At 36.8% G+C, this 24,766-nt stretch overlaps 2 protein-coding genes across 4 annotated transcripts in view; one reads left to right on the forward strand and one right to left on the reverse strand.

Annotated features, from left to right (window-relative positions):
- BTD (biotinidase) overlaps positions 1-2,152 on the reverse strand; it is a 23,117-nt gene extending 20,965 nt beyond the window's left edge. Inside the window, exon 1 of one of the 2 annotated variants that reach the window (XM_058179846.1) lies at positions 2,015-2,152. In XM_058179846.1, coding sequence (XP_058035829.1) covers positions 2,015-2,058 — 44 coding nt within the window. In that variant the 5' untranslated portion in view covers positions 2,059-2,152. The remainder of the gene's footprint in view (positions 1-2,014) is intronic. The other variant, XM_058179847.1, reaches the window with a different exon arrangement.
- HACL1 (2-hydroxyacyl-CoA lyase 1) overlaps positions 2,021-24,766 on the forward strand; it is a 27,610-nt gene continuing 4,864 nt past the window's right edge. For both annotated transcript variants that reach the window (XM_058179843.1, XM_058179845.1), the window contains exons 1-12: positions 2,021-2,152; positions 3,585-3,689; positions 7,845-7,885; positions 8,394-8,474; positions 13,050-13,122; positions 14,822-14,899; positions 19,483-19,577; positions 20,915-21,027; positions 22,058-22,193; positions 22,820-22,925; positions 23,650-23,733; positions 23,985-24,086. In XM_058179843.1, coding sequence (XP_058035826.1) covers positions 2,069-2,152; positions 3,585-3,689; positions 7,845-7,885; positions 8,394-8,474; positions 13,050-13,122; positions 14,822-14,899; positions 19,483-19,577; positions 20,915-21,027; positions 22,058-22,193; positions 22,820-22,925; positions 23,650-23,733; positions 23,985-24,086 — 1,098 coding nt within the window. In that variant the 5' untranslated portion in view covers positions 2,021-2,068. The remainder of the gene's footprint in view (positions 2,153-3,584; positions 3,690-7,844; positions 7,886-8,393; positions 8,475-13,049; positions 13,123-14,821; positions 14,900-19,482; positions 19,578-20,914; positions 21,028-22,057; positions 22,194-22,819; positions 22,926-23,649; positions 23,734-23,984; positions 24,087-24,766) is intronic.

Consider the following 24,766-nt stretch of genomic DNA (forward strand, 5'->3'; position numbering starts at 1 on the left):
ATAATTAGAACTGCAGAAAAAATAATTGCTACCAACCTGCCTTCCATTGAGGACCTGTATAGTGCACGAATCAAGAAGAGGGCCATGAAAATATTTACAGATCCTCACATCCTGGACATAAACTGTTTCAACTCCTATCCTCAAAACGACGCTATAGAGCACTTCACACCAGAACAACTAGACACAAGAACAGTTTTTTCCTGAATGCCATCACTCTGCTAAACAAATAATTCCCTCAACTCTGTCAAACTATTTACTAAATCTGCACTATTAATCTTCTCATCGTTTCCATCAACCATCTCCTTCCACTTATGACTGTATGATTGTAACTTTGTTGCTGGTAATCCTTATGATTTTTATTGATATTGTTTCCTGATTGCTTATTTGTACCCTATGATTATCATTGTGCTGTATCATTAAGTGTTAAATTTGTACCCTATGACCATCATTAAGTGTTGTAAGTGTTGTACCTTGATGAAAGTATATTTTCTTTTATGTACATGAGAGCATATGCACCAAGACAAATTCCTTTGCGTCCAATCACACTTGGCCAATAAAAAATTCTATTCTATTCTATTCTACAAGGATTCTGACTGGGGATTATAAATCACTGGCGTAGACGGGAGAGATACCTAATTTCTAAGAAACTGTCAAACTCACCACATGGATAACCCCCCCCCCCCAATCCATATTTGCTCCCACCCTTTTGACTCTGCAAACTGCTAAAAACCTGCTTGTTCTTCAGGCCTTGGAAATTTCTTTTTTTCTTGATATATTTGTCTTTTTTTAAAAAATATGTAAGCTGTATAAAGTTGCTATGGAGATGGATGTCCTTAAAATGAAATAATAAATTAAGTAAATATCTGTTCCTCTGAAATGTGTTGAATATATGTTATTCTGAATTTCTTAGATATGATACAAAGAGAGTATGCAATACCTGTTATTCAGATTTTAACCCCTAATTTTACATTCATCTGTTTCTTAAAATATTCTTTAAATTCAGGATTTCAGGATAGTTTATTTACGGATTTGGTAATTCTCAACTCCTATCCTCAAAACGATGTTATAGAGCACTGCACACTAGAACAACTAGACACAAGAACAGTTTTTTCCCGAAGGCCATCACTCTGCTAAACAAATAATTCCCTCAACACTGTCAAACTATTTACTAAATCTGCACTGCTATTAATCTTCTCATAGTTCCCATCACCAATCTCTTTCCACTTATGACTGTATGACTGTAACTTTGTTGCTGGCAATCCTTATGATTTATATTGTTGTAAATGTTGTACCTTGATGAACGTATCTTTTCTTTTATGTACACTGAGACCATATGCACCAAGACAAATTCCTTGTGTGTCCAATCACACTTGGCCAATAAAAAATTCTATTCTATTCTATTCTATTCTATTCTATTCTATTCTATTCTATTCTATCCTATCCCAATAGAAATCCAGATAGGATAGAGAATTTAGAGATATAGGCTGTTCTCATACACGGACTGGCACCAAGCTTTAGCAGCCAATGGGTTGAGTCAATTTATCATCTAGGATTGTGCAAAATCATAAAAATAAGTCAAGTTAATAGATTTGGTTCAGTGCTGTAGTGCTTAAGAAAGTCAGAAAACACATTTTCATTGGGATGTACGCCTTCTTTACTGCAACATATTTCAAGCACACTGCATTACACAATTGTTGATTTTGGTTTCTTCCACAGACCTCCGAACTAAAAAACTTTGGATCAACACCTCCTCCTCCTCCTCCTCTTCTTTCCCAACAGATTGGCAAATAATGAAGGGAAGCGGGTTGGCACAAGCCGGCCAATCAGAAAGCGGTATCTGACACGTCCTCTTGTCACGTGACCAGCCATCAAATTCAGAGGGAGCTGCTTGACATTCCTTGAGCTGCGCTGTTTCACAAGAATCCATATAAAACCACGCCCACCAGTTCTTCAATGGCTGGCTTTTTTTCCAAGCCCTAGACTAGGTTTTTCCCATTGGTCGAGAGAAACGTACCTGAGCATAAATGGCGGGGCTATCGTCCTTGCCTCTGTATCCATTGCCGGGAAAATGGCCTCGAAAAGTCTGGTACGGATGGAGGAGGATGAAGTTGTCAGCGGGGCTCAGCTCATCGCGGAGTCCCTAAAGACACAAGTAAGAGCGCTGGGTGACTCCCGAGTATGGCTTCACCCTGAACAGGGGAATGGGAAAGACCATTTCGAAGTGCCGAGGGGTGCTGAGTTGTGGAATCAATTCCAAGAGGCGGACAAAGCGATCGGTGGGCCGCTGCTGTACTCTTCCCCTGCACGGACAAAACTTCTGGCTCGTGAAATTTAAAAAGAGATTGCCTCTGACGGGTTTTGTTTAACAACGGTTTATTGAATAAGTCACACTGGAGTATATTCACACACTGTACAGGATCAATACAAAGAAAACGTATTATGTTTCTTGTGCGAATCAGGACGTAGTGCTATTAATCTCAATTAAATGGCAAGAAACAGATATAGAAGATTCGCTTTAAAACATTCACATAAACCAGGGGTCTCCAGAATTCTGGGAGTTGAAGTCCACAAGTCTTAAAGTTGCCACGTTTGGAGATCCCTGACATAAACTTTTGTGATACATCTGCCAAGGCAGGAGTCATATATTTGGTGATTATAAGAATTTGCAAGAAAATTGCGTGATATTCACCTGCACCTATTCTAGAAAGCTCTAAATGTTTATTATTTTAAGTGTAAATATTTATGGAATACTCACCTGGTGACTATTATAAATAAGTTACTCACAGTGGGAACCTTTGAATTTGCTTAGAAGCAAATTCTATTCAAAGCCTTACATACATTTTCAGTTTAGGTTCTGGTGGGTTTTTTTTCTACTTAATTCTGCAGTGGTGAACTGATTTGTAGACAAAGAAAATTCTGTTTACTTTAAAATAAACTAACCACCATTGATTTATTTATTTCTATCTTAACTCTAGGTCCTAGAGTCTAGGATGTTGAGCCTAACACTGAACAGAATCCATACGTTTTTATGGATACGTTTGACCATATAGATTTTATGGTCAATCGAAAATAAATAGTACTTAGAAAAATAGATGCAAGAAAGGAGCATTGTGGGAAAATGGGTTCTTTTGAATTTCAGACTCATTTTGTGATTAATAGGATATATCTCATAATGTAATTAACATTATTAAAAAGCCAAGAATTGTAATATGCCAATAAGAATAAAAGTCTGGATAGTGGACATAACAGTACATGGACACAGTAGAATAGAAGAAAAAAAGACTGGCAAAAAACCCCAACAATGCAATGGTAGTTCCAATAGTAATAAGCTTCTTGAATCCAAAATGACTGGAACACCATTTGAACACCATGGATGTTGGCAAAATCACAGTCAGTTGCAAAAGGCAGTTTCACTTGGAATAGCTTATACACATTCTAATTTTGCACTGTGCATAAAGCCAGCCTCACTTTGCTCTTGATATTGTCAGATTATATAAAATTCCAAATCGGGATAGGGATGAGACATTAAAGATAGTTGGTTAAATTAAACAGATGCATTAAAATAAAATATTTATTTATTTCAGGAAATTGAATATATGTTTGGCATTGTTGGTGTTCCTATAACAGAAGTAGCAATTGCTGCACAAGCAAGTGGAATTAAATATATAGGAATGCGCAATGAACAAGCTGTAAGTATTTCTTCGGTTAATTAATGTCTGCTTGCTAAAAGCTCATTTTACTGTTAAATAATCTGACAGATACTGACAGCACAGATGCAAACACTTTTATTTATTTATTGCTTAATTGCCACAGAAAGATGGTAATTTCTACATGTTTTTGTCTTTAACAAACGTGGTTTTTCCCCAAAGTCTTCTCTGGAATTAGTGGAATGGTAGTCTAGTGTATTTCACAGGGTTGTGGCATAAGGAAAACAGACACAATATGCAAGTACTTTATTCATCTTGATTCAAACAAAAATAAAGTAGAATAAAAATCAGTTAAATCTCGATAGGACAGTGCAAAATTAAGTAGAGATTAAATGATTGAAAGTAACCATGCTATTGAGGAAAGAAACAAAATATAAAGATGCAAGAAGAAAAAACTCCATGTTAAATTAAAAGTGTAAAATATGCTTTATAAAGGTAATGGCAAAGGAAGTGCCCAACAAACTATCGGAGCTTTTGAATTGCTTTATGAAATATAATCGAATAATATTTCAAAAATAGGAAAAATAATTAATTACATAGTACTTTGCTATGCAGAATTATGAATTAATGTGAATTATTTGCAGTGTCAGAAGTTATATTTTCCCTTTTTCTAAGATCCTAGGAAAGATCAGGCAACTGTCTGGGAGGAGAGTGGGTCAGGGGAAATTGTGGCCTTTGCATGATATTACTATACAAATTCTGCAACCTCTGTATTTGTATCAGAATTCATGATGCAAGTATATAAGGGCAGGATTTGCATGAAGATTGTTTACATGTCATGATTGCTATAGATTTCACCTTAAGCAGAGTTCAACACACTCACTTGGTCAAGCCCTGAATAATCAGAATTTGAGTTAATATTCTCTCATTATATAAAAATAAATGATATAGAATTCCCTCTCATGCAGTTTTTCTCTTTTATTTTGTTTGCTTGATTAAACAGTTCTGGGCTGCATAAACAGAGGGATAGAATCAAGATCACGTGAAGTGTTAGTGCCACTTTATAATGCCTTGGTAAGGCCACACTTGGAATATTGCATCCAGTTTTGGTCGCCACAATGTAAAAAAGATGTTGAGACTCTAGAAAGAGTGCAGAGAAGAGCAACAAATATGATTAGGGGACTGGAGGCTAAAACATATGAAGAACGGTTGCAGGAACTGGGTATGTCTAGTTTAACAAAAAGAAGGACTAGGAGAGACATGATAGCTGTGTTCCAATATCTTAGGGGCTGCCACAAAGAAGAGGGAGTCAGGCTGTTCACCAAAGCACCTGAGGGTAGAACAAGAAGCAATGGGTGGAAACTGGTCAAAGAAAGAAGCAACTTAGAACTAAGGAGAAATTTCCTGACAGTTAGAACAATTAATAAGTGGAACGACTTGCCTTCAGAAGTTGTGAATGCTCCAACACTGGAAATTTTTAAGAAAATGTTGGATAACCATCTGACTGAGATGGTGTAGGGTTTCCTGCCTGGGCAGGGGGTTGGACTAGAAGGCCTCCAAGGTCCCTTCCAACTCTGATGTTATGTTATGTTATGTTATGTTAAATAGTAGTTGTAGAAATTATTCTGCAGCAGAAGAGCATTCCTTAATATTGACTATTCTTGGTATGTAAACCATGGATTCATTTCTTTTTCAAATTTCCAGTGACATTTTATATTACTGAAATTTATTATCAAGAATTAAAGTTTCATAATTTGTTTATAAAGAAAAAAATGATGATGAACCAGTATTTTTTCTACCAAGAGCTTTAAAATTATTGGTTGGAGAAAAAGTGGCACAAGAGAAGTTTGGGCAAGCATTTGCTGATATTTTCCCTCTATTACCTGTATAATGACATGCATTAATATATCTGAAATTTATCAGTAACAAAATTTATACATACAAATAGTGGCACATTTTTCTTTTATAATCAGCAAAAATGATTACATAATTATAAGAATAATCATTCCAGGTATCTGCAAAGTTTTATGTAGCATTTTAACTTGCTACTTGGTTTGACAATGTGTTGTCATGGCATCATAGCATGTTAAGTACAAACAGTTTTGCCAAAAATACACCCACTCTGGATATCTAACTCTTTCTACATTACTTGGCATGTGTTTTTTTTTTTTTCAGAAATAGAAGGAAACGCATAAATTACCTTCTGGTGTTTTGATTTTTCAAAGATGTTATATAAAAAATAGTACCCGCACCCATCATGCCACTCACAGCCATCATGTTAAATCTGATTAGCAATTTTAACCACTTAACTCTTGTGCTATGTTCCATATTGTCTTCTGTATGATGCTTTCTGAAATCATCAGTTCTAGGAATGTTACTATTCTGTCTCTTGCCCTTTCAAGTATAATTTTTTTTCACAAGTTTTTTGTATATTATGGCAAGACCTCTCTGAGGGCGGGGTGGGAAGGGGAATCATTTCTTCTCCCTAAAAGACATACTACTTAAATCAAGATACCATAAATACTGTAAAAGACATTCAGATGTATCCGATTATTTTGCTATATTAATTTCCAGCCTGATCTAAGTAACTCCAAGCTTTCAAAATGGCAAAGTTAATTAAGATTTATAATAAAATAATTGTAGTTTATTAAGGTAGGCCAAAACCCAAAAGCAAATTACATTTTAATCCAACCATCGTCAACTCTCAGCATGAAGAATAGCAGGTTTATTCTGTTAGATTAATGTAGGCTGGGCTTCCCCAGCCTGGTATCATGCAACTATATAAGATTTTAACTCCATCTTCTTTAGTTATTGCAGTTTGAGAGCACTAGATTAGAAAAGACTGCTTTAATCTGGACATATGGAAGATGTCAAATCCTTTTTAAGAAGTTGTTTTCTATATTTTTTATGAATTTCTATATGTAATTATAATTACAGTTATTTATTACAATTAACTAATTGTAATAATTACAATATTTTCAGTGTGGAGCCTATGAACCAGGTTTTGTATCTAAATTGTATATTGTTTGGATAGAAAATATCCCATTAAAAAACTTTCAGTTAAAGTTATTAATATGAACCTCAAGATGAGTTCATTTGTTAATTTTTTTTTGTTCCCACTGCCAAATTAAAAAGCTGTCACAATCTTTGAATTGGCATAAAGTAATATCAACATATTTTTTTTTGAATCCGGTATCAGTCTCCGTCTAAATTACTGCCAGAAAATGATTTGCAAGATCTGATTTTTGCAAGTTCCACTAATTATAAATAAGGAGATTGGTTTTCTCCATTGGTGTTACTCAGCACATCACAAGGCAGCATAGAAATTATCTGCCAATTGTTGCATTACATAAGAAAATAGCTGATCTGACTTTAGACAGGTTTTTCTTTTTCTACACTCACAATTCATAGTAGTTAGGATATTAGGCTACAAATCGGGAGACTGGGTTTGCTTTGGGCATGAAGCCAATTCAATGACCTTAGGCCAGTCATCTTCTCTCAGCCTAAAGAAAGAGGAAATGGCAAAAACACTTCTGAAACATCTTGCCAAGAAAACTGCAGGAAATAGGACACTATTGAATAGAATAAAAAAAAAAGTTTAAAGAAAGAAATGGAAAGATACCAAATAATCCTGCAGAGAAGAGAGGGAGATCTTTCAATTAGGTAAAATGGAATAAATGAATAGCTGCAGTGGGAGGACTAATGATTGAAAATGACAGTGGTGAGAAAGAGGCAACTGAGGTCTGAAATCAGATTTTAATGTCCATTCTCAAATATGCATAGCTTCTATCTATACAGAATAGCAGCCTCATCAATAGGCAAGCTTTTGGTTTATAGATTATGCAAAACACCTGAAGGGTTTCTTTGTAAAGAACATTATCATGCACCTTGATTGAAATTTTGAGTCAACTGCAGCCTCTGAAACGGCTGGTATGAGAATTAGAATTAAACCAGGTCATCTCTGCACACATAACCGCTTCACTTCCCTAGTAGACACTAGAGAACTGTTAGTAATTCTATGCAACACAGAGACAATTTGGAAAGACCCTTGAAACAGTTGCATCAAATCTTTTGATGCTTTCAAATGCTTTGTGAGCCTTACAAATGGTATATAAAACTATTGTTTTGGTGTACTGTGTCTTTCCTTTCAGATTTTAATTATTGTTCCTTTTTTTTAATGTTTCATTTTCAATGTAGGCCTCTTATGCAGCTTCTGCTGTGGGATATCTGACAGCCCGGTAAGATGACTATAAAAATTATTCTCATTGGATTCTATGACTTTGATATAATAGTATTTCAGAATTTTGAGTTCATCTAAGTTTTTTGTAGTTTATGCAGCAGTGTTTCTATTAGTCCCACCAACACAACTTCAGTTTTCTATCACTGAGGATAAGTGCATGATAAAGAAAAAAGAAAAAATGCTGAACTTGCTTAACATTTGTACTCCTCTGACTGTAACTGATTTCATTTACATTTAAATCTATTTTAAACAGCATTGTAGATGAACATGTAACTTGCCCTTCAATCCAGTTTTCTTACTTCTTTTCTATTTAGTTTATGTATTGTAATGTTTTGACCTTCCCTTTTGTGAGCAGAAAGGTTTAAAATACTTTAAATAAATAAATAAAAAAAGTGAAAATACTAGTATTAATACCAATTAATACTTCAAAAATGTTTGTGTATGATGCCTCTGAAGTTATTTTTTGCTTCAATCAAAAGCTCAGCAGCTTTTCTTTTTGTTTTTAGGCCTGGAGTATGCCTTGTTGTTTCTGGTCCTGGTCTTGTAAATGCTCTAACTGGAATGGCAAATGCAAACATGAATTGCTGGTAATAAATCTATATTTTCTCTTTTTATTTCCAAATACATATACTCGAATGCTATTTATCAGGAAAGCAGATAATCATATCATATCCTCATCACCTCACCCCATTTCCTCTCCCATTTTATTCAGTTTTAAGTAAATCACATCTACATAGGGGAGAACACAGATATGACATGTTTTATCCTAAGAATTAAGGATTGTCTTAATGTACTTCTTAATTTATTGCCTTCCACATTTCAGTGAGTGGTCTCTATGGTCTACTAATGATGGGACTTACAAATACTGGAAGATTGGGAAAGATTATCAAACAGATTTTGCATGAAAATTTCTGTGTTTTTGTAGCAGATTTTTCTTAAATTATATTACATATAACTTTCATTTGATTTTGAGAAGTTGATGGTACTACTTGGTGCTTCTTAAAAAAATAAGTCATTTTTGGTAACTGTCAAATTATCTGATAGAAATATACGAATGTTTGCTTTAAGATAAAGATGGTGGTTCTCTTACCATAAATTGCACTTATTTCAAATGATAACAAGATCATGCTCAAAACCTACAAGCTAAACTTCATCAATATGAAGAGCTGAATCAAGAGCTACCAGAAAGCTGGGTTTCAAAGAAACAGAGAAATTCGAGATCAAACTGCCAACATTTGCTGGATTATGGAGAAAGCAAATAAGTTCCAGAAAACATTTGCTTCAAAAACATCTATTTCTACATTAAAGCCTTTGACTGTCCAGATCACAATAAACTGGGCAAATTCTTAAAGATATGGGAGTACCAGATCACTTTATCTGTCTCCTGAGAATCCTGTATGCAAAAAAGAACAGTTAGAACAAGACATGGAATTATTGATTAGTTCAAAATAAGGAAAGGAGTACAACAATGTTATATATTGTCACCCAATTTACCGTGTTTCCCTGAAAATAAGACCCAGTGTTGTATTTTTTGAACCCCAAAATAAGGGCTTGGCCTCATTATCGGGGGGGGGGGTCTTATTATTTTGGTGGTGCAGGAGGCAGAGAGTGTGGCAACCTCATGGCTGCTGCTGTGTTGCGCTGCTGTGGCAGCACAACACAGCTGTTGTATTGTGTCAGCTGTTCGCTGGGCAACCAAAGGTGGGAATTTCTCCGATGTTCTTGGTACTTACCCACCTCCCCTCCATCCATCCATTCTCCTCGCCTGCAAACTCCCACCCCATTCCCCCCTCTCTGCCGGGCAACCCCCAGCAGCCCTAGATGCCCAAAGTCTGTGCCCACTCAGGTCCCTTTTCCACAGCACCCGGATCTTTGTCAAAGGGGGTGGCATGTGGGGCAAGGAAGAAGCAAGACAAGTGGAGCGAGATGGGACTTGCTCCTTTTGCCATCTCTTCACCCCTCTCCAGGGGCTACGGAGATTGAAGACACGTGTCTTACCTGCCTTGCAGCTCTGTCATGTGTCTTGCCTTTTTCTGCAGGCAAACACGTTGTAGGGTAAAACCAAACTTCTCGTGAGTTTGAGAAGTTTGATTGAACTCATGAGGTTTTTTTTTACCTTATGTGTTTGCCTGCAAACAACGCCGAGACACACAACAGAGCTGCAAGGCAGGTAAGACGACTCCACGTGCCTCATTGGTACCATAACAGCAGCCTGGCTGCTGCCCTTCCCTGCCATCTCTTTGTGGAGGGGGGTAGCAGGTAGGGCGGGGGAGAAGCAAGACTCATGCAGTATGATGGGGATCCTCTTGCCGTTTCTTCTCCTCCTCTCACTGGGCATGGCAGGGCTTCCTGTTGCCTGCCCAAATTGGATGCATTTGGGGGTGGCAGGTGGGGAGGGGTGTGGTCCGGGAAACACAAACCGTGCATCTTACCTGCCTTGTAGCTCTGTCATGTGTCTCGCCGGTGTCTGCAGGCAAACACGTTTTAGGGTAAAATCAAACTTCTCGCGAGTTCAAGAAGTTTGATTGAACTTGCAAGGGTTTTTTTTAACCCTACAACGTGTTTGCCTGCAGACAACAATGAGACATGCCACAGCTGCAAGGCAGATAAGACGCACATCTCGTGTCTCCCTGGCCCCATCCCTCCCCACCTGCCACCCCCAAATTGCATCCAATTTGGGCAGGGGCAGAAAGCTCTGCCATGCCAGTGAGAGGGGGAGAAGAGACGGCAAGAGGAGCGAGCCCTGTCTCGCTCCATGAGTTTCATTTCTCCTCCGCCCCACCTGCTACTGCCCTTGATAAAGAGCCGGGCACTGTGGAAAAGGGAGCCGGGCGGGCTTTGGGCATCTGGGGCTGCCGGGAGTCGCCCAGCAGCAAGGCGGGAGCAGGGTGGGAGTTTGCAAGCAATCACTTCCCCTTTGCCTTCTCTCCGAAAAGTGCTCCTCGAGTGCACCCACTTCTGCAGCAGGAAACTGGCAGCTCACACTGGCCTTCCAAAGGGTAGCAGCATCTATCCACAATTTCGTTTCGACCCCTGTGGCCCAGTACGGTTGGTGCAAAATAAGGGTAAAAAAACTGTAGAAAGCTGCTGTTACAGTACCCTTCGGAAGGCCGGCGCTAGGCACATGGGGCACATCACTTGGCCTCCTGTTGCAGAAGTGGCCGCAATCAATGACAAAAGTGGCTGTGTTTGCTGGAGGCGCCGGCCAGAGCGGTACCCACAAATCAGCTGTGAATGGTGGCCGGAGCGACTCGGCTGATCCAATTAAGGGGCTGAGAAGCCCTGAGGTGACTGGGGAAGGGCTGACTCCAGTGCTGGCTACACCCACCCCATCATGTGGGCTTATTTTTGGAGGAGGGCATATATTTACACACACCCAAAAATCAGGCTTGGTCTTATTTTTGGGACATGTCCTATTTTCGGGGAAACACGGTATTTAATTTATATGCAGAATACATTATGCAAAATAATGTATTTTTTGCTGGGAGAAATATCAGATATACAGAAGATACCATTCTAATGGCAGAAAGTGAAGAGGAACTAAAGAGCCTCTTGATAAGAGTGAAAGAGAAGAGTGCAAAAGTTGGCTTGAAACTCAACATTAAAAAAATGAACATGGCACCCAGTATTGTCACTTCCTGGCAAATAGAAGAGGAAGAAATGGAAGCAGTGACATTTTATTTTCTTGGACTCCAAAATCAATGCATATTGTATTGCAACCATGAAATAAAAAGACATTTGCTCCTTAGGAGGAAAGCTATGACAAACTTAGACAGTAGTAGAACAAACTAGTGAAGCAGTATTTAAATCCTTTTTTCCCCCTTACTATCTTTTCCTTCTTTTTGAATCATTGAAAGTTCCCAAAAGACTTGATGAAACTGATTTAACCGGTTCTTACAACTGGTTGCCCAGGCAATAAGATATCAGTTTTAATCAAATGTTAAAGCAAGTAGTATTTAGGAATATTTTAATAGATTAACAGAGTTGGAAGGGACCTTATAGGCCATCTAGTCCAACCTCCCACCTAAGCAGGAGACCCTAAACCATTTCTTACAAATGGCAGTCCAATCTTTTCTTGAAAGTCTAAGAGATGAAGCTCCCACAACTTTCAAAGACAAGCTATTTCATTGTTCTCATTGTCAGAAAGTTCCTCCTTATTTCTAGGTTGAATCTCTCCTTGATCAGTTTCCATCTATTATTCCTTGTCTGGCCTTCAGGTGTTTTGGAAGATAGCTTGACCCCTTCCTCTCTGTTGCAGCGCCTCAAATATTGGAACATTGCTATCATGTCTCCCTTGGTCCTTCTCTTCACTATATTAGCCATGCCCAGTTCCTACAACCATTCTTCATATGCTTTAGTCTCCAGTCCCTTAATCATCCATTGCTCTCCTCTGCACGTTTTCTAGATTCTCAACATCTTTTTTTATAGTGTGGTGTCCAATACTGGATGCAGTACTCTAGGTGTGGTCATACTAAGGCTTTATAGAGTGGTATTAGTACCTCGGGACGCGGTGGCTCAGGGACTAGGACGTTGAGCTTGTCGATTGAAAGGTCGGCAGCTTGGCGGTTCAAATCCCTAGTGCTGCTGTGTAACGGGGTGAGCTCCTGTTACTTGTCCCAGCTTCTGCTAGCAATTTCTAGTAGCATTCGAAAGCATGTGCCTTTGGCATTAAGTCATGCCGGCCACATGACCACGGAGACGTCTTCGGTTTTGAAACAGAGATGAGCACCGCCCCCTAGAGTCGGCAACGATTAGCACGTATGTGCTAGGGGAACCTTTATCTTATTAGTACCTCACTTAATCTTGATTGTATTAAATTGTATCAAATTTAATACAATTTGCATTAAATTAGGTACTAATTTAATGCAAATTAGGATTGCATTGGCTTTATGCAATTAGGTACTAATTTAATGCAAATTAGGATTGCATTGGCTTTTTTGGCTGCCACTGCACACTGCTGGCTCATATTTAGTTGGTTTTCCATTAAGACTCCAAGATCCCTCTCAGTCACTGCTAGTGAGCCTGGTTTCACCCAGTTTATATGTTTTATGTTTTATATGTTTTAGTTTATATGTTTTAATTCACAAATTGCTTATTCAAGAATTAAGTGAATCTATCTTTTGTTTTTAAGGAATTAAACTTTTGTTTAATTTTTTTTTAAGGCCATTGATTGTCATTGGAGGCTCCTCTGACGGAAATCAAGAGACTATGGGAGCTTTTCAAGAATTTCCACAGGTGCACATCTCTGCTGCTATTTTTTTTTCATAAAAGAATACCTGGATACTTTAGAAACCCATTTTCCAATTCAATGTTTCTCAACCTTGACTATTTTAAGATGAGTGAACTTCAATTTTCAGGGAATTCTAGAGTTGAAAGTCAACACATTTTAAAGTTGCCAGGATTGAGAAACATTGCTGTACCTGATGCTCTTAGATTGTTCTGATACCATATACCGTATTTTTGGAGTATAAAACACACTCACCCTCCCTCTAAAAGTGGGTGAAAATTTCTGTGCGTCTTACAGACTGAGTATGGGCCTGATTTTGGACTCCTGAACCCTCTGTACGCCGTGTTTTTGCCCTCTCCGGCCCCCAGAAGCATGCTGCAGTTCTCCGCACATCTTTTGCAGGCTTGGTTTTGGCCTGCAAAGTGCTCCTTGGGGCCAGGGAGGGCAAAAATGGGATGAAGGAGGCCAAAAACTATTTTTTTCTTGTTTTCCTCCTCTAAATCTAGGCGTATCTTATAGTCTGAAAAATACAGTACTCCTCACAGATTTTTATCTCAATAAGTATTATTGATAGGCATAAAATTAAAAAAAAGTCCAGATTGAATTGGATACACCTTTCTTTCTCCTGTTTTTACCTGCAAGAATATACTTTACTGAATATTTTACATAAAAATCAGTGTTCACCATGACCAGCAAATCTTTGTCATCTGCAACTACTTGGCTCTTCTAAAACTTTGCTTTTATTCTATTTCTTTTTAATGTAATGTAATGTAAATATAAAGGACAGCTCTTTTTCCTATTCTTTTCTGGTATCTTCTGCTACATTAAAGTGCTTTCTGATCTTCTGTCACCTCATTTCTTCATTCATAAGGACTCAAGTTGAGTTTAATTAATATTAACAGTACTGAGAGCCAGTTGGTATAGTGATTAAAGGCACTGGGGTAGAAATTGGGATACTGAGTTCTAGGTCTGCTTTTGTGCAAGGCAGCTGAGTCACTTTGGATCAGGAAAACTGCAGGGATTTATTGATTCTTGTGATCATCAGCAATTGATAATCGATTTAGCTTTCCCTCCAAAAATCAATATTAAGCAGATATACTCTTAGCTTTTCATTACTCTCCTCTCTAGCCACTCTCATGCATACCTGGAACAGTTTTGGAATATTAGGGCATTAGTGATATTAAGACTTAATATATAATTACATATTATCTGGTGTCCTTTGCCTCAAATATGGCCAAATTTTATTTGTTCAATTTACATGGATGTTTGTTCCATCTTTTTGGATTATTTGAGCTTTTAACTATAAAACTACTTCATTTCCTAATTTTTCAAATAATCAAAACTTTTGAAATGGCAATCCTGTATGTTTTATAAATCATAATCTTTTGTGTTAAGAGCAGATATTATGCAATGTGTGATTGAAAGTCTTTATAAAGAAGCTTTTCTGCAGATGGTTATCATAGAGTAATTGTGAGTAATCCTTTCATTATCTGGAATTAATTAATAGTTGTAGAATCTATAAATAGAACCCCCGTGTTCATTTCTAGGGTATCTCTGCAAAGCAGTTGTGGTAGTCCCCTGCTTTCCTTTTTCTTTTTCTTTTTTGCGGAAGTGGGATGTAAATTAGTTGGATTGTTGGACTGATCAAATCCTGTTGCAAAATCATCTTTTTATTTAAAAAATAATAATATATGTGTTTGTTTTCAGGTTGAAGCATGTAGACTTTTTAGCAAATTTTCTGTCAGACCAAGCAGTCTAGAAGCTATTCCTACAGTTATCGAGAAGGTAAAAGATAAAAAATAGCAATACTTAATTCTTTCTCTCTTTTTTTTGGTAAAGTTTTTTTTTATTTTTTTACATACAAACGACATACAATACATCTTTTCTGAACAATATATCGGCCAGGTACATGTTCACATCCAATTTAGTTCTTTTCCAACACTTCTCACATGCTTTCATCAATATATTTTCTCTCATTTTGTATTTCCTTATTTCTCTTAAAAATCTAGTCTTACCCTTCACCCCCAATTTTGTCTTTTATCAAATTATCCATCTTTTCCCCCTTTTTTCTACTACCATTTATATTAAACCCTTATTTAATAATTATATTATTTTATATCTTCTACTTAAAATCAACATCAATCATATAATAACATTTAATAACAATTTATAAATTGTTAACCATAAACAAAAAAGAAAAGAAAAAACAAGAAAAAACTCAATTTTTCTTCATAATAACTTCTACAATATCATTAATACATCCATAATAACCTTCAAACATTTTTTCTCATTTTAAATTCCAATCTCAATATTTATGTACTTCAAATCTCATTAATATTCCAACCAGTATTTTATTTCAATTCTTTTTCCTCTTTTTCCTCTTTCTCCTCTTTTTTTCTTTTTTCCTCTTAAAATTCTTTACCCTCTTTGCTTGTCCTCTATTTCCACCCACTCTCCTTTTCTTCCCTTCCCCCATTTTATCTTTTCTCTATTGATCCCTAAATGATCCTTTGGTTTTGTATTTTTTTTTCTTCCCTTCTTTCTTTCCTCCCCTCATTTTTTTTACCCTTATTTGCAATATTTTTCCACTTACTCCCCTCTTTCCCCTTTTAGAAATTTCTTTTTTATTACTGCCACTCCCAGTGTAATCTTCTAGCTTCTTTGTGCTATTTCCCTTTTTATTTTTTCCTTCTTTATAAATCCCTTCACCTCTTCCCTAAAACTCATTTAAAATTTCACAATCATTTAATAATTCATCATCAATATTTTTTCGTCTTCCAATGCCCTCTTTTGCTTCATGGTTTTTTTGTTTGCTATAAATTCCAGTGCAGCTCCTAATTCTTCTAGTTCCTGTTTTCCATATGGTATTGTAATTATTTCTTTTATTTTTCGCTTTAAAATCATATGCACCTTCTTCATCGTTTTGATTATTCCCTGCGCCATTCTGTATTTTCAGGGTTGTATTTCTTGTTTTGTTGTCAAAGTCAAATAACTTGCAGGCAAAATCCTTCCTTTTAGTTCTCACCAACCATATCACTCCAGTAGAGGAATTTTCCACAACAAATGTTAGTCAATGTAATTGTCCCTTCCGCCTGAGGGTGTCTCTTTTCAATCCACAGTTCTAATCAACAATTAAAGAAGGTATCCATTTTGTTTCTTTTGCTTAAAGCCACACTTTGTTTTGCTTTAACTTTTTAACTGTTCCAATTAGTTCAATTTGAAGTCTATGTCCCAATTTAATTAAGTCCAACTCATGGGGAAAGAAGAAAATCAGAGAGATTTTACCGCGTTGTAATTCTAAATCCCCCAGCTTTTTTTTCTTTTTGTATTCTAACAACTGGTTTTAAAAGTTTCCAAATTTTCCAACTTTATTTAAGGGTTTCCTTATTTTTTCTTTAGAGACTTTAGGAGTCTGTACTTCAATTTGAAAAACCAAATTTCTTTCAGGTCTTTGGGTAAATGCTTCCGTTTCACTTATTTTGCTATGTTTACATTCCTTCTTAGTTTAGCCGCTATTCCAGCTCCAAAGATTTTTTTTGCAAATGTCAAATTAAAGTATTGTCTTCTGAGTTGGTGTTCACTCTCCCGGCTTCAACATTCCATCCAAATCACCGCTCCTGCTCAAAATCTTGGTCCAGTTGCCCCAGCTTAATTATTATTATTATTATTATTTATTATATTTGTATACCGCCCATCTCCCGAAGGACTCAGGGCGGTTCACAGTCAAAAAAAACAACAGAAAACATATAATACATAAAAAACAGCTAAAAGAATAGATAGTTAAATTCAATTGATGCTCTAACTTTTAAATACAAATTTAAAACCTCATTTAAACCCCTTTTTTAAAAATCCCAATTTAAAACTACATTCAAGCTAGTCCTGCTCTTCGAAACAGCAACGTCTTCAGCTCGCGGCGGAAGGACTTGAGATCGGGGAGTTGACGAAGCCCCAGAGGGAACTCGTTCCAGAGGGTAGGGGCCCCCACAGAGAAGGCCCTCCCCCTAGAGGTCGCCAGCCGACATTGTTTAGCTGACGGTATCCGGAGGAGGCCCTCTCTGTGAGAGCGCACTGGTCGGTGAGAGGCTAATGGTGGCAGTAGGCGGTCCCGTAAATATCCCGGCCCTAGGCCATGGAGCTTTTAAAGGTGATGACAAGTACCTTGAAGTAAACCCGGAAGACCACTGGGAGCCAGTGCAGATTACGCAGGAGGGGTGTTACATGGGAGCCAAAAGGTGCTCCCTCTATCACCCGCGCAGCCGCATTCTGGACCAGTTGGAGTCTCTGGGTACACTTCAAGGGGAACCCCATGTAGAGAGCATTACAGTAGTCCAGGCGGGATGTAACAAGGGCATGAGCGACCGTGCATAAGGAAGCCCGATCCAGAAAGGGGCGTAACTGGCGTATCAGGCGAACCTGATGAAAGGCTCCCCTGGTGACGGCTATCATATGATCTTCTAAAGATAGCCGTGCATCCAGGAGGACGCCCAGATTACGAGCCCTTTCCGTGGGGGCCAATAGTTCGCCCCCAATGGTCAGTGATGGAATTAGCTGACTGTACCGGGCCGCCGGCATCCACAGCCACTCGGTCTTGGTGGGATTGAGTCTGAGTCTATTCCTCCCCATCCAGACCTGTACGGCCTCCAGGCACTGGGACATCACTTCAACAGCCTCGTTGGGGTGGTTAGGGGTGGAAATATAGAGCTGAGTATCATCAGCGTATAGATGACAACTCACCCCAAGACCACGGATGATCTCACCCAGCGGCTTCATATAAATGTTGAACAGAAGAGGCGAGAGAACCGACCCTTGCGGCACCTCACATAAGAGGCGCCTTGGGGTCGATCTCTGTCCCCCCCCGTCAACACCGTCTGCGACCGGTCGGAGAGGTAGGAGGAGAACCACCGATGAACAGTGCCCCTCACTCCCTCGAGTCGGCGCAGCAGGATACCATGATCGATGGTATCAAAAGATGATGATGGCTGCCCTAGCTCCCGCCCCTGGCGCTGAGTCGAAGAGCTTTCCTCTGACCTCCGAGGAACTTGCTGGTTCCTCTTGGTCATCCAAGCTGCCTCTCCTTCTTCACCATCCCTACAGGACAGTTCTGGTCCGAAGACCCCTCAAACGGCAGTTTGTCGGCCTGGGAATTCGCGGAGCTTGCTCTTCCCCATCCATCTCACCACGATGCTTCTGGTAGAATCCCTACTTTGAAGCATGTAGATTTTTTAGCAAATTTTCTGTCAGACAAGCAGTCTAGAAGGTATTCCCCCAGCTATCGAGAAGGTAAAAGATAAAAAGTAGCAATACTTAATTCTTTCTCATGTAGCTCTGTAAAACACAAATAGCACTAGAAAATTGTCATATGGCTCATGATGCCTGAATAAATGGATGGGTTCAGTTATTTATATTTCAGAGTAATAGATCATCAGAACAGTATCTAACTTTAGAAAATGACCAGTACCTTTTAAGATATTAATATTATATGTTAATATTATTCCATAAATAAGTTAGCTGTGTGATTGTATACAATATAATATTATTCCATAAATATTTTATACGGTGTGATTGTATACAATATAATGAAGGTAATAATTTATACACACATATGCTCTTAGCTTATAATATATAATTGATTGACAAAATCACCATCAGTCAATTTTTAAAGGCAGCTTTACTGGAACAGCTTACATTCTGCAATAATTACCTTTACATCATCAAACAACATCAGGCTATTTCAGTTCCTTAGGAAGGACTCAGTAGGTGGATAAAAATGCAAAATCCAGTCTAAACATCTGGTTTACTTCAATGAACCATGATAATAATGGCATAAACCAGCAGTGCTGGTCCCAGTGGTTATCAGCAGCTTAGAAAAGCTGTACGTTGACAAAATTTCAGACAATTACAAAATACCATAAAAATGGTTTATTAGAATCCTTACATCCTGGAGCCTTTGCTCCAGGAGTCTTTAAATGAACCTGTAGTTCCATTTACATTTTGAGGAGGAAGTCACTGCTGTCGCATGGTTATGCTGCTATGCACAACCCCAAGATAAAAAAGACTTGCTACAGGAAAAACAAGCCCATTTTCAAGGAATATCTATCTAGGAGTTATATTTGTTGTAGAATTCAGCCAGGGATTTTGATTGATAACTCCAAATCTATTTGTTCATAGAGCTAAATAAACCATGGATATGCTTATTTACAGACTGAATCCAACAGTTATTCATTCTTCAGTAGATGGATATTTATTTTGTCCATTGTTTACTTAATATGTTTTTATCAATAAGGGCTGGTGTAATTAAAAATAAAAAACCCCTCATAATTATGATTACTATTTAGTATTTTATCTTCCAACTTCTCTATTCAATCTAGGCTGTCAGAACCAGTATTTATGGACGCCCAGGTGCCTGCTATATTGACATACCTGGAGACTTTGTAAATCTGACAGTGAAGAAAAGCTCTGTCAAGTGAGTTGTTAACTCTATAAATAGCAAGTTGTTTCTACCTATAATGTTGTGGTACTTTTACTATATTTGTGGTTTCTCATGGGATGTACTCTTAATAAAGGTAAATATTGACTCTAAAAATTACCCATAGCACAAAATATTTTCTAGCATAAGAAACTTTAAAGAGATATAAGTCAGGCTCATCAAAAGATTGTAACCAACTGGTCCCATCCAATGAACTCTAACTTTTAAAATGTATTCTTCGACAAGCTTTTATAAAGAAATTATTTAGGATGGAAGATAAAACAATTGAAGTCAAGATTATTTAAATGAATGTTCAATTCCATGAGTGACTCAGATATAGAAATGCATCCTTAAGAACAATTAAATGGGATTTAATGTTAATCCATTGCTTAAATAAGACACTTCAGATTTTGGAAGGGATCTCAGGATTTCCAAATTCTATGCCCCATATCCAGGGTTTTACAACGGAATGCCAGAGCATTGGCAGGTGTCTCAATCAAAACTGATTTCTTCCCAAGCATAAATTTCTTTTTTTTTTTAAAATAAGACTTCTTAAGATGAACATAGTTATGCTACAAAAATGCCAGCAAATGAAACATTTTTCTTTTAGAATCAAAATGTAGCTCTACATTCGGACAAAGACTTTCAGGGTCTGTTTTTCATAACTTTAAGATATAATTAAGGATGGGAAGCTGATTTCTTTCAAATACGTAGACAATGATCACATGAATCGTTATCAGTTTGAGAGCCACCACTTATAGGAATACTCCATTTTTGCCTTTCAATTGCTATGTCTTACATTCCCTTGAAAGCTTTACAGCAACTTTTCTATTTTTTAAATGGGGAACATTACATTAGAGGCTATAATGTATCTTTTGCTTTTGATCTTCTTTCTTGAGAATAGATGTGAGAGAATAGATGGCAGAGGCAGATTTTTTCCCTTGTTTTCTTTCCCAAAAGCTAGATGCATCTTATAGTCCGAAAAATACAGTATATAATGTCTGGTTTTTCCTCTTGAAATATTTTTGAGCTCTTGTTGATTTTTGATTTTGTAGCTGTAAGAGTGTTGCTATCTGACTCTTTGGAATGATTTTAGTCCTGTCTATCAAAACGAGTAAGAGGCGCAATCTAATTTTCAGATACTTCCATTCACTATAAAAAATAGCTTCATAGTAAGCCAGTGCTTCATTTTGGTGGGAATGCAATATGTTAACATTAGTTGCTCCTCATAATAATAGCCTGAAATGATAATACACAAATTAAATAGTTGCTTATTTATTCTATTGTTTATTCCAGGTCTTTTGTGAGAATGCGTTGTTTATTCTGTTCTACAGGTACATGGACTGCTGTCCAGCACCTCCTATCAGTATGGCTGAAGAGATGACCATTTCTAAAGCAGTTTCATTCATTTTACATTCCAAGAAACCACTTTTAATTATTGGCAAAGGTAATCTTATTTCAGTCCTATCAAAACAAACTAACACCCTATTCCATAGAAACTGCAAAATATAATGATTGAAATGTTTCTTTCCTTGTCATATTGTTTAGTCTATTTATAAAATAAGTAAATAATTCTTTTGTCTGTTGAAATTAAAACGTCCCAGGGATTTGTTTTGATTTTGCCTATTAAACAAAATATAATAACTTTCTCTGAAAATATTTGGTTGCTGGTGTTTTATATAAAGTAAAAGTAAACATCTTATTAAAAGAAATTGTACTTTTAAAATGATTTTAATTCTGAATATGATGTAATGCAGGTTTATAACCAGAGGGATGGGAAGTAAAATTATTTTTAAAAAAGCAGTATTGCATTAAAATTGAATTGTTAGACTTTCTAGGGAGCAACATAGAATTTAATTTAAAGGGAGGGAAAATATTGTAAATATATTACCATATTGTCCAATCTTGGCAGTATAATTGAGGGAAACATCAAAAAGGGATCTTGACAGTTGCAGAGAGGTGACATTTACCTCTGCAAAGGGAGAGACTATTAGACAACTGCTTTGCTATAAAATGATGCCAGATAAATTTATAATTAAAAATGTTTAATTATTATTTTAACTAAAGGGCTTGCTCAAAATGTATAGATTATTATTTTGAATTGTTGCATGTTGTCAAATCAGAAATTTTGATTGTAACAGTCACTTTCTTTTTATAGGTCAGTTTTAATTGAAAATACTAGTCATTATTGGAAAATAAGTCATTTTTGCAATCCCAATAAAATATTATAAACTTTTAAAGTTTAATACTACCGCAAATGAACAGTATTCTATGGTAAACTATTATCTTTTTATATGTAAGACTTTATTTATACCAATATGCATATTAATTTTTTTTCTAACATTCAAATGAAGATATAAGTGGCTCTTAACAAAATCATCAACACTAAAAAGTGATACTGGATTGGTCATAGAAAAGGTTGATAGGGTACTGAAATAGTGTCATGGAGCTTTTATGGTGGTGGGTATGTCTCTTAGGTGCTGCTTATTCACGTGCTGAAAACAGCATCAGAAAATTGGTGGACCAGTGTGGGCTTCCATTTTTGCCTACGCCAATGGGGAAGGGAGTTGTTCCCGACAACCATCCGTATTGTGTGGCTGCAGCCAGATCTAGGTAAATACACAAATTGAGCCTTTCCTACCAACCTTTGATGGGTAAAGAGCATACTATTTATCATTGTTACAAGAGCCAACATAACATAATGGTAAAGGTATTAAGGTCACATTAGGGATTTATTGGGAGATAACTTATTAAATAAGTTATCGTGGGCCGTGGTGGCTCAGGCTGTAAGATAGCCTGTTATTAAAACACAGCAGCCTTCAATTACTGCAGGCTCGAATCCCACCAGGCCCAAGGTTGACTCAGCCTTCCATCCTTTATAAGGTAGGTAAAATGAGGACCCAGATTGTTGGGGGGGCAATAAGTTGACTTTGTAAATATACAAATAGAATGAGACTATTGCCTTATACACTGTAAGCCTCCCTGAGTCTTCGGAGAAGGGCGGGATATAAATGTAAATAAAAAAAATAAATAAAAAAAAACCACAATTAAACAATCCACCTAACCAGTTTAGGGGAGTTAGGAATCATTCCAAATCTCCAAACTGATAATACTTTGGAGTGATAAAGAGCAACATTCAGTTAAGGTGATTAAAGAATACAAAATTTTAATTGCAATTCTGTATATTTTTAATATATATGAAAATAATTTAATTGACTTCTTTACTTTTTAATGACTAGGGCACTACAATATGCTGATGTGATAGTATTACTTGGAGCCAGACTGAATTGGATTCTGCATTTTGGACTTCCACCAAGGTTTCAACCAGATGTAAAAGTTATTCAGGTATTCAGACAAATCTTTTTATAGATACATTCCAGAGCTATTTTTTAAATAGGGTGCTCTTCAAAGATAGTTAAAATACAATGCCCAACATGTTCAATGCAATTTTCCATTTTGCTGGGGACCTGGAACTTATAACATATTTAGAAAGCAGCAGTTGGACAAGAAAGACTGGTATAGCCTGAGTGTATACCAAGTGCAAGAATTAGTGGAGATAGGATAAGTGAAAAATAATGGAACATCAGTTTAAAAACTTTTTAATCATCCAAACACATCCAAACGCATAGTTATTGTCAAAAGATAGGATGTTAAACCAAGGAAATATTTTTTTAGGAAAAAAACCTAGTTCCTGATGTGATCAAGGGTCTCTTTAATTTAAATTTTTCCTGAAAAAGAGTTTCCTCTAAAGTGCTTTAGAGACAAATTTTATTTGCCTTTCAGGATTTTTCTGCTCCTTGGTTGAGTTTCATCTTTTGTTTTTGCTTGCTTTTAGAGGCAATTTGTCTCATAGAGTCTGTGATTTTTATGTGAAATGTGTTGTAAATCTTAGGCAAAAAGAGAAAGAACAACTAAAGGGAAACAAGTAGTTCATTTTTCCATTCTTCTGAACTAAAAACTGAAGCCTGGTGTTTAAGGAAAACTGTTATTGCTTAAGCCACCATCTAATTTTTTTTTCTGCAAGCAGATAATTCGTTTGCTTCTTTGCTTTCTTGGTGTTTTTTCATAGGTGGACATTTGTGCTGAAGAGCTGGGAAACAATGTGAAACCTGCTGCAGCCTTGTTGGGAGACATAAAAGCAGTGACTGATCAGGTAACATGTTCTCTTATGTAAGTGCCATCTTCTGTTGGTTGGATGTAGGAGCTGGGTTGAAGAACTCGATAGAAAATCGTTTTGGTTGATGAATTGTCAGTAATCTGGCCAAATGTGCACCAGTATGCTGGAAAATAACAGTGCTAAAGCTAATGATTTTTGTACTACTGATCAAGATATATATTATATATATTATATATTCATATTCATATTATATGATATTATTCATAAGCATATTGCTATATTCTTAGCTTTTAGATGAATTTAACAAGAATCTTTGGAAATACCCTTCGGATACAGATTGGTGGAAAGATCTTCGAGCCAAAATGCATAGCAATGAGACAGCATCTAAGGTATCAGTAAAGATATGTATTAGGAAGGAGTTTGGCTTTTTTTAAAAAACAAAGTCATGTGGTAATAAATACAATAAATACAATAAATTTATTATTGCATAGCATATAAGCATGAATACTTCCATGGCTGGAAGAGATATAAACTGTGAGGCCAGAAGAAAAGAAAATGAAGACAGGCCATGTATACGTACACACACGCTTTTCTGAAAAAGCATTTCCCCTTCCAACAACTTCAACAAAGTTTAGTCAATTACAATTTAGTCAAACTTCAATTAAAAGAATGGCTAGGGCCAGTTGTACTAGTTAGTACACCATTAAACAAAATTATTGCAAGGGTGTGACCTAAAATCATTCAGGTTCTCAGCATGAATCCCAAAACAATATATTGTGGGATTCATGGCCTGCCTTACCTTCACTAAAATCAGCATCACTTCATGGTTTTTAAAAGACATTTGTCATGAAGAATGCACCAGAATTCTCACATAGGATGTTAGAAACTGATAACTAGTTACTAACTAATTGTTTGACTGCAGTTATTGCCATTGAAATTGATGGAATCAATTACTGAATCCAATGGGTTGATTACTTCTTCACATTAGCTTATTAGACACTGGATGATTTCTATGAACAAAATAAAGTCAGCATTAAACTCTGGTTTTATTTATTCACTCAGATTCCCT

This window comes from Ahaetulla prasina, chromosome 4, assembly GCF_028640845.1.
Source record: "Ahaetulla prasina isolate Xishuangbanna chromosome 4, ASM2864084v1, whole genome shotgun sequence".
Classification (NCBI taxonomy): domain Eukaryota; kingdom Metazoa; phylum Chordata; class Lepidosauria; order Squamata; family Colubridae; genus Ahaetulla; species Ahaetulla prasina.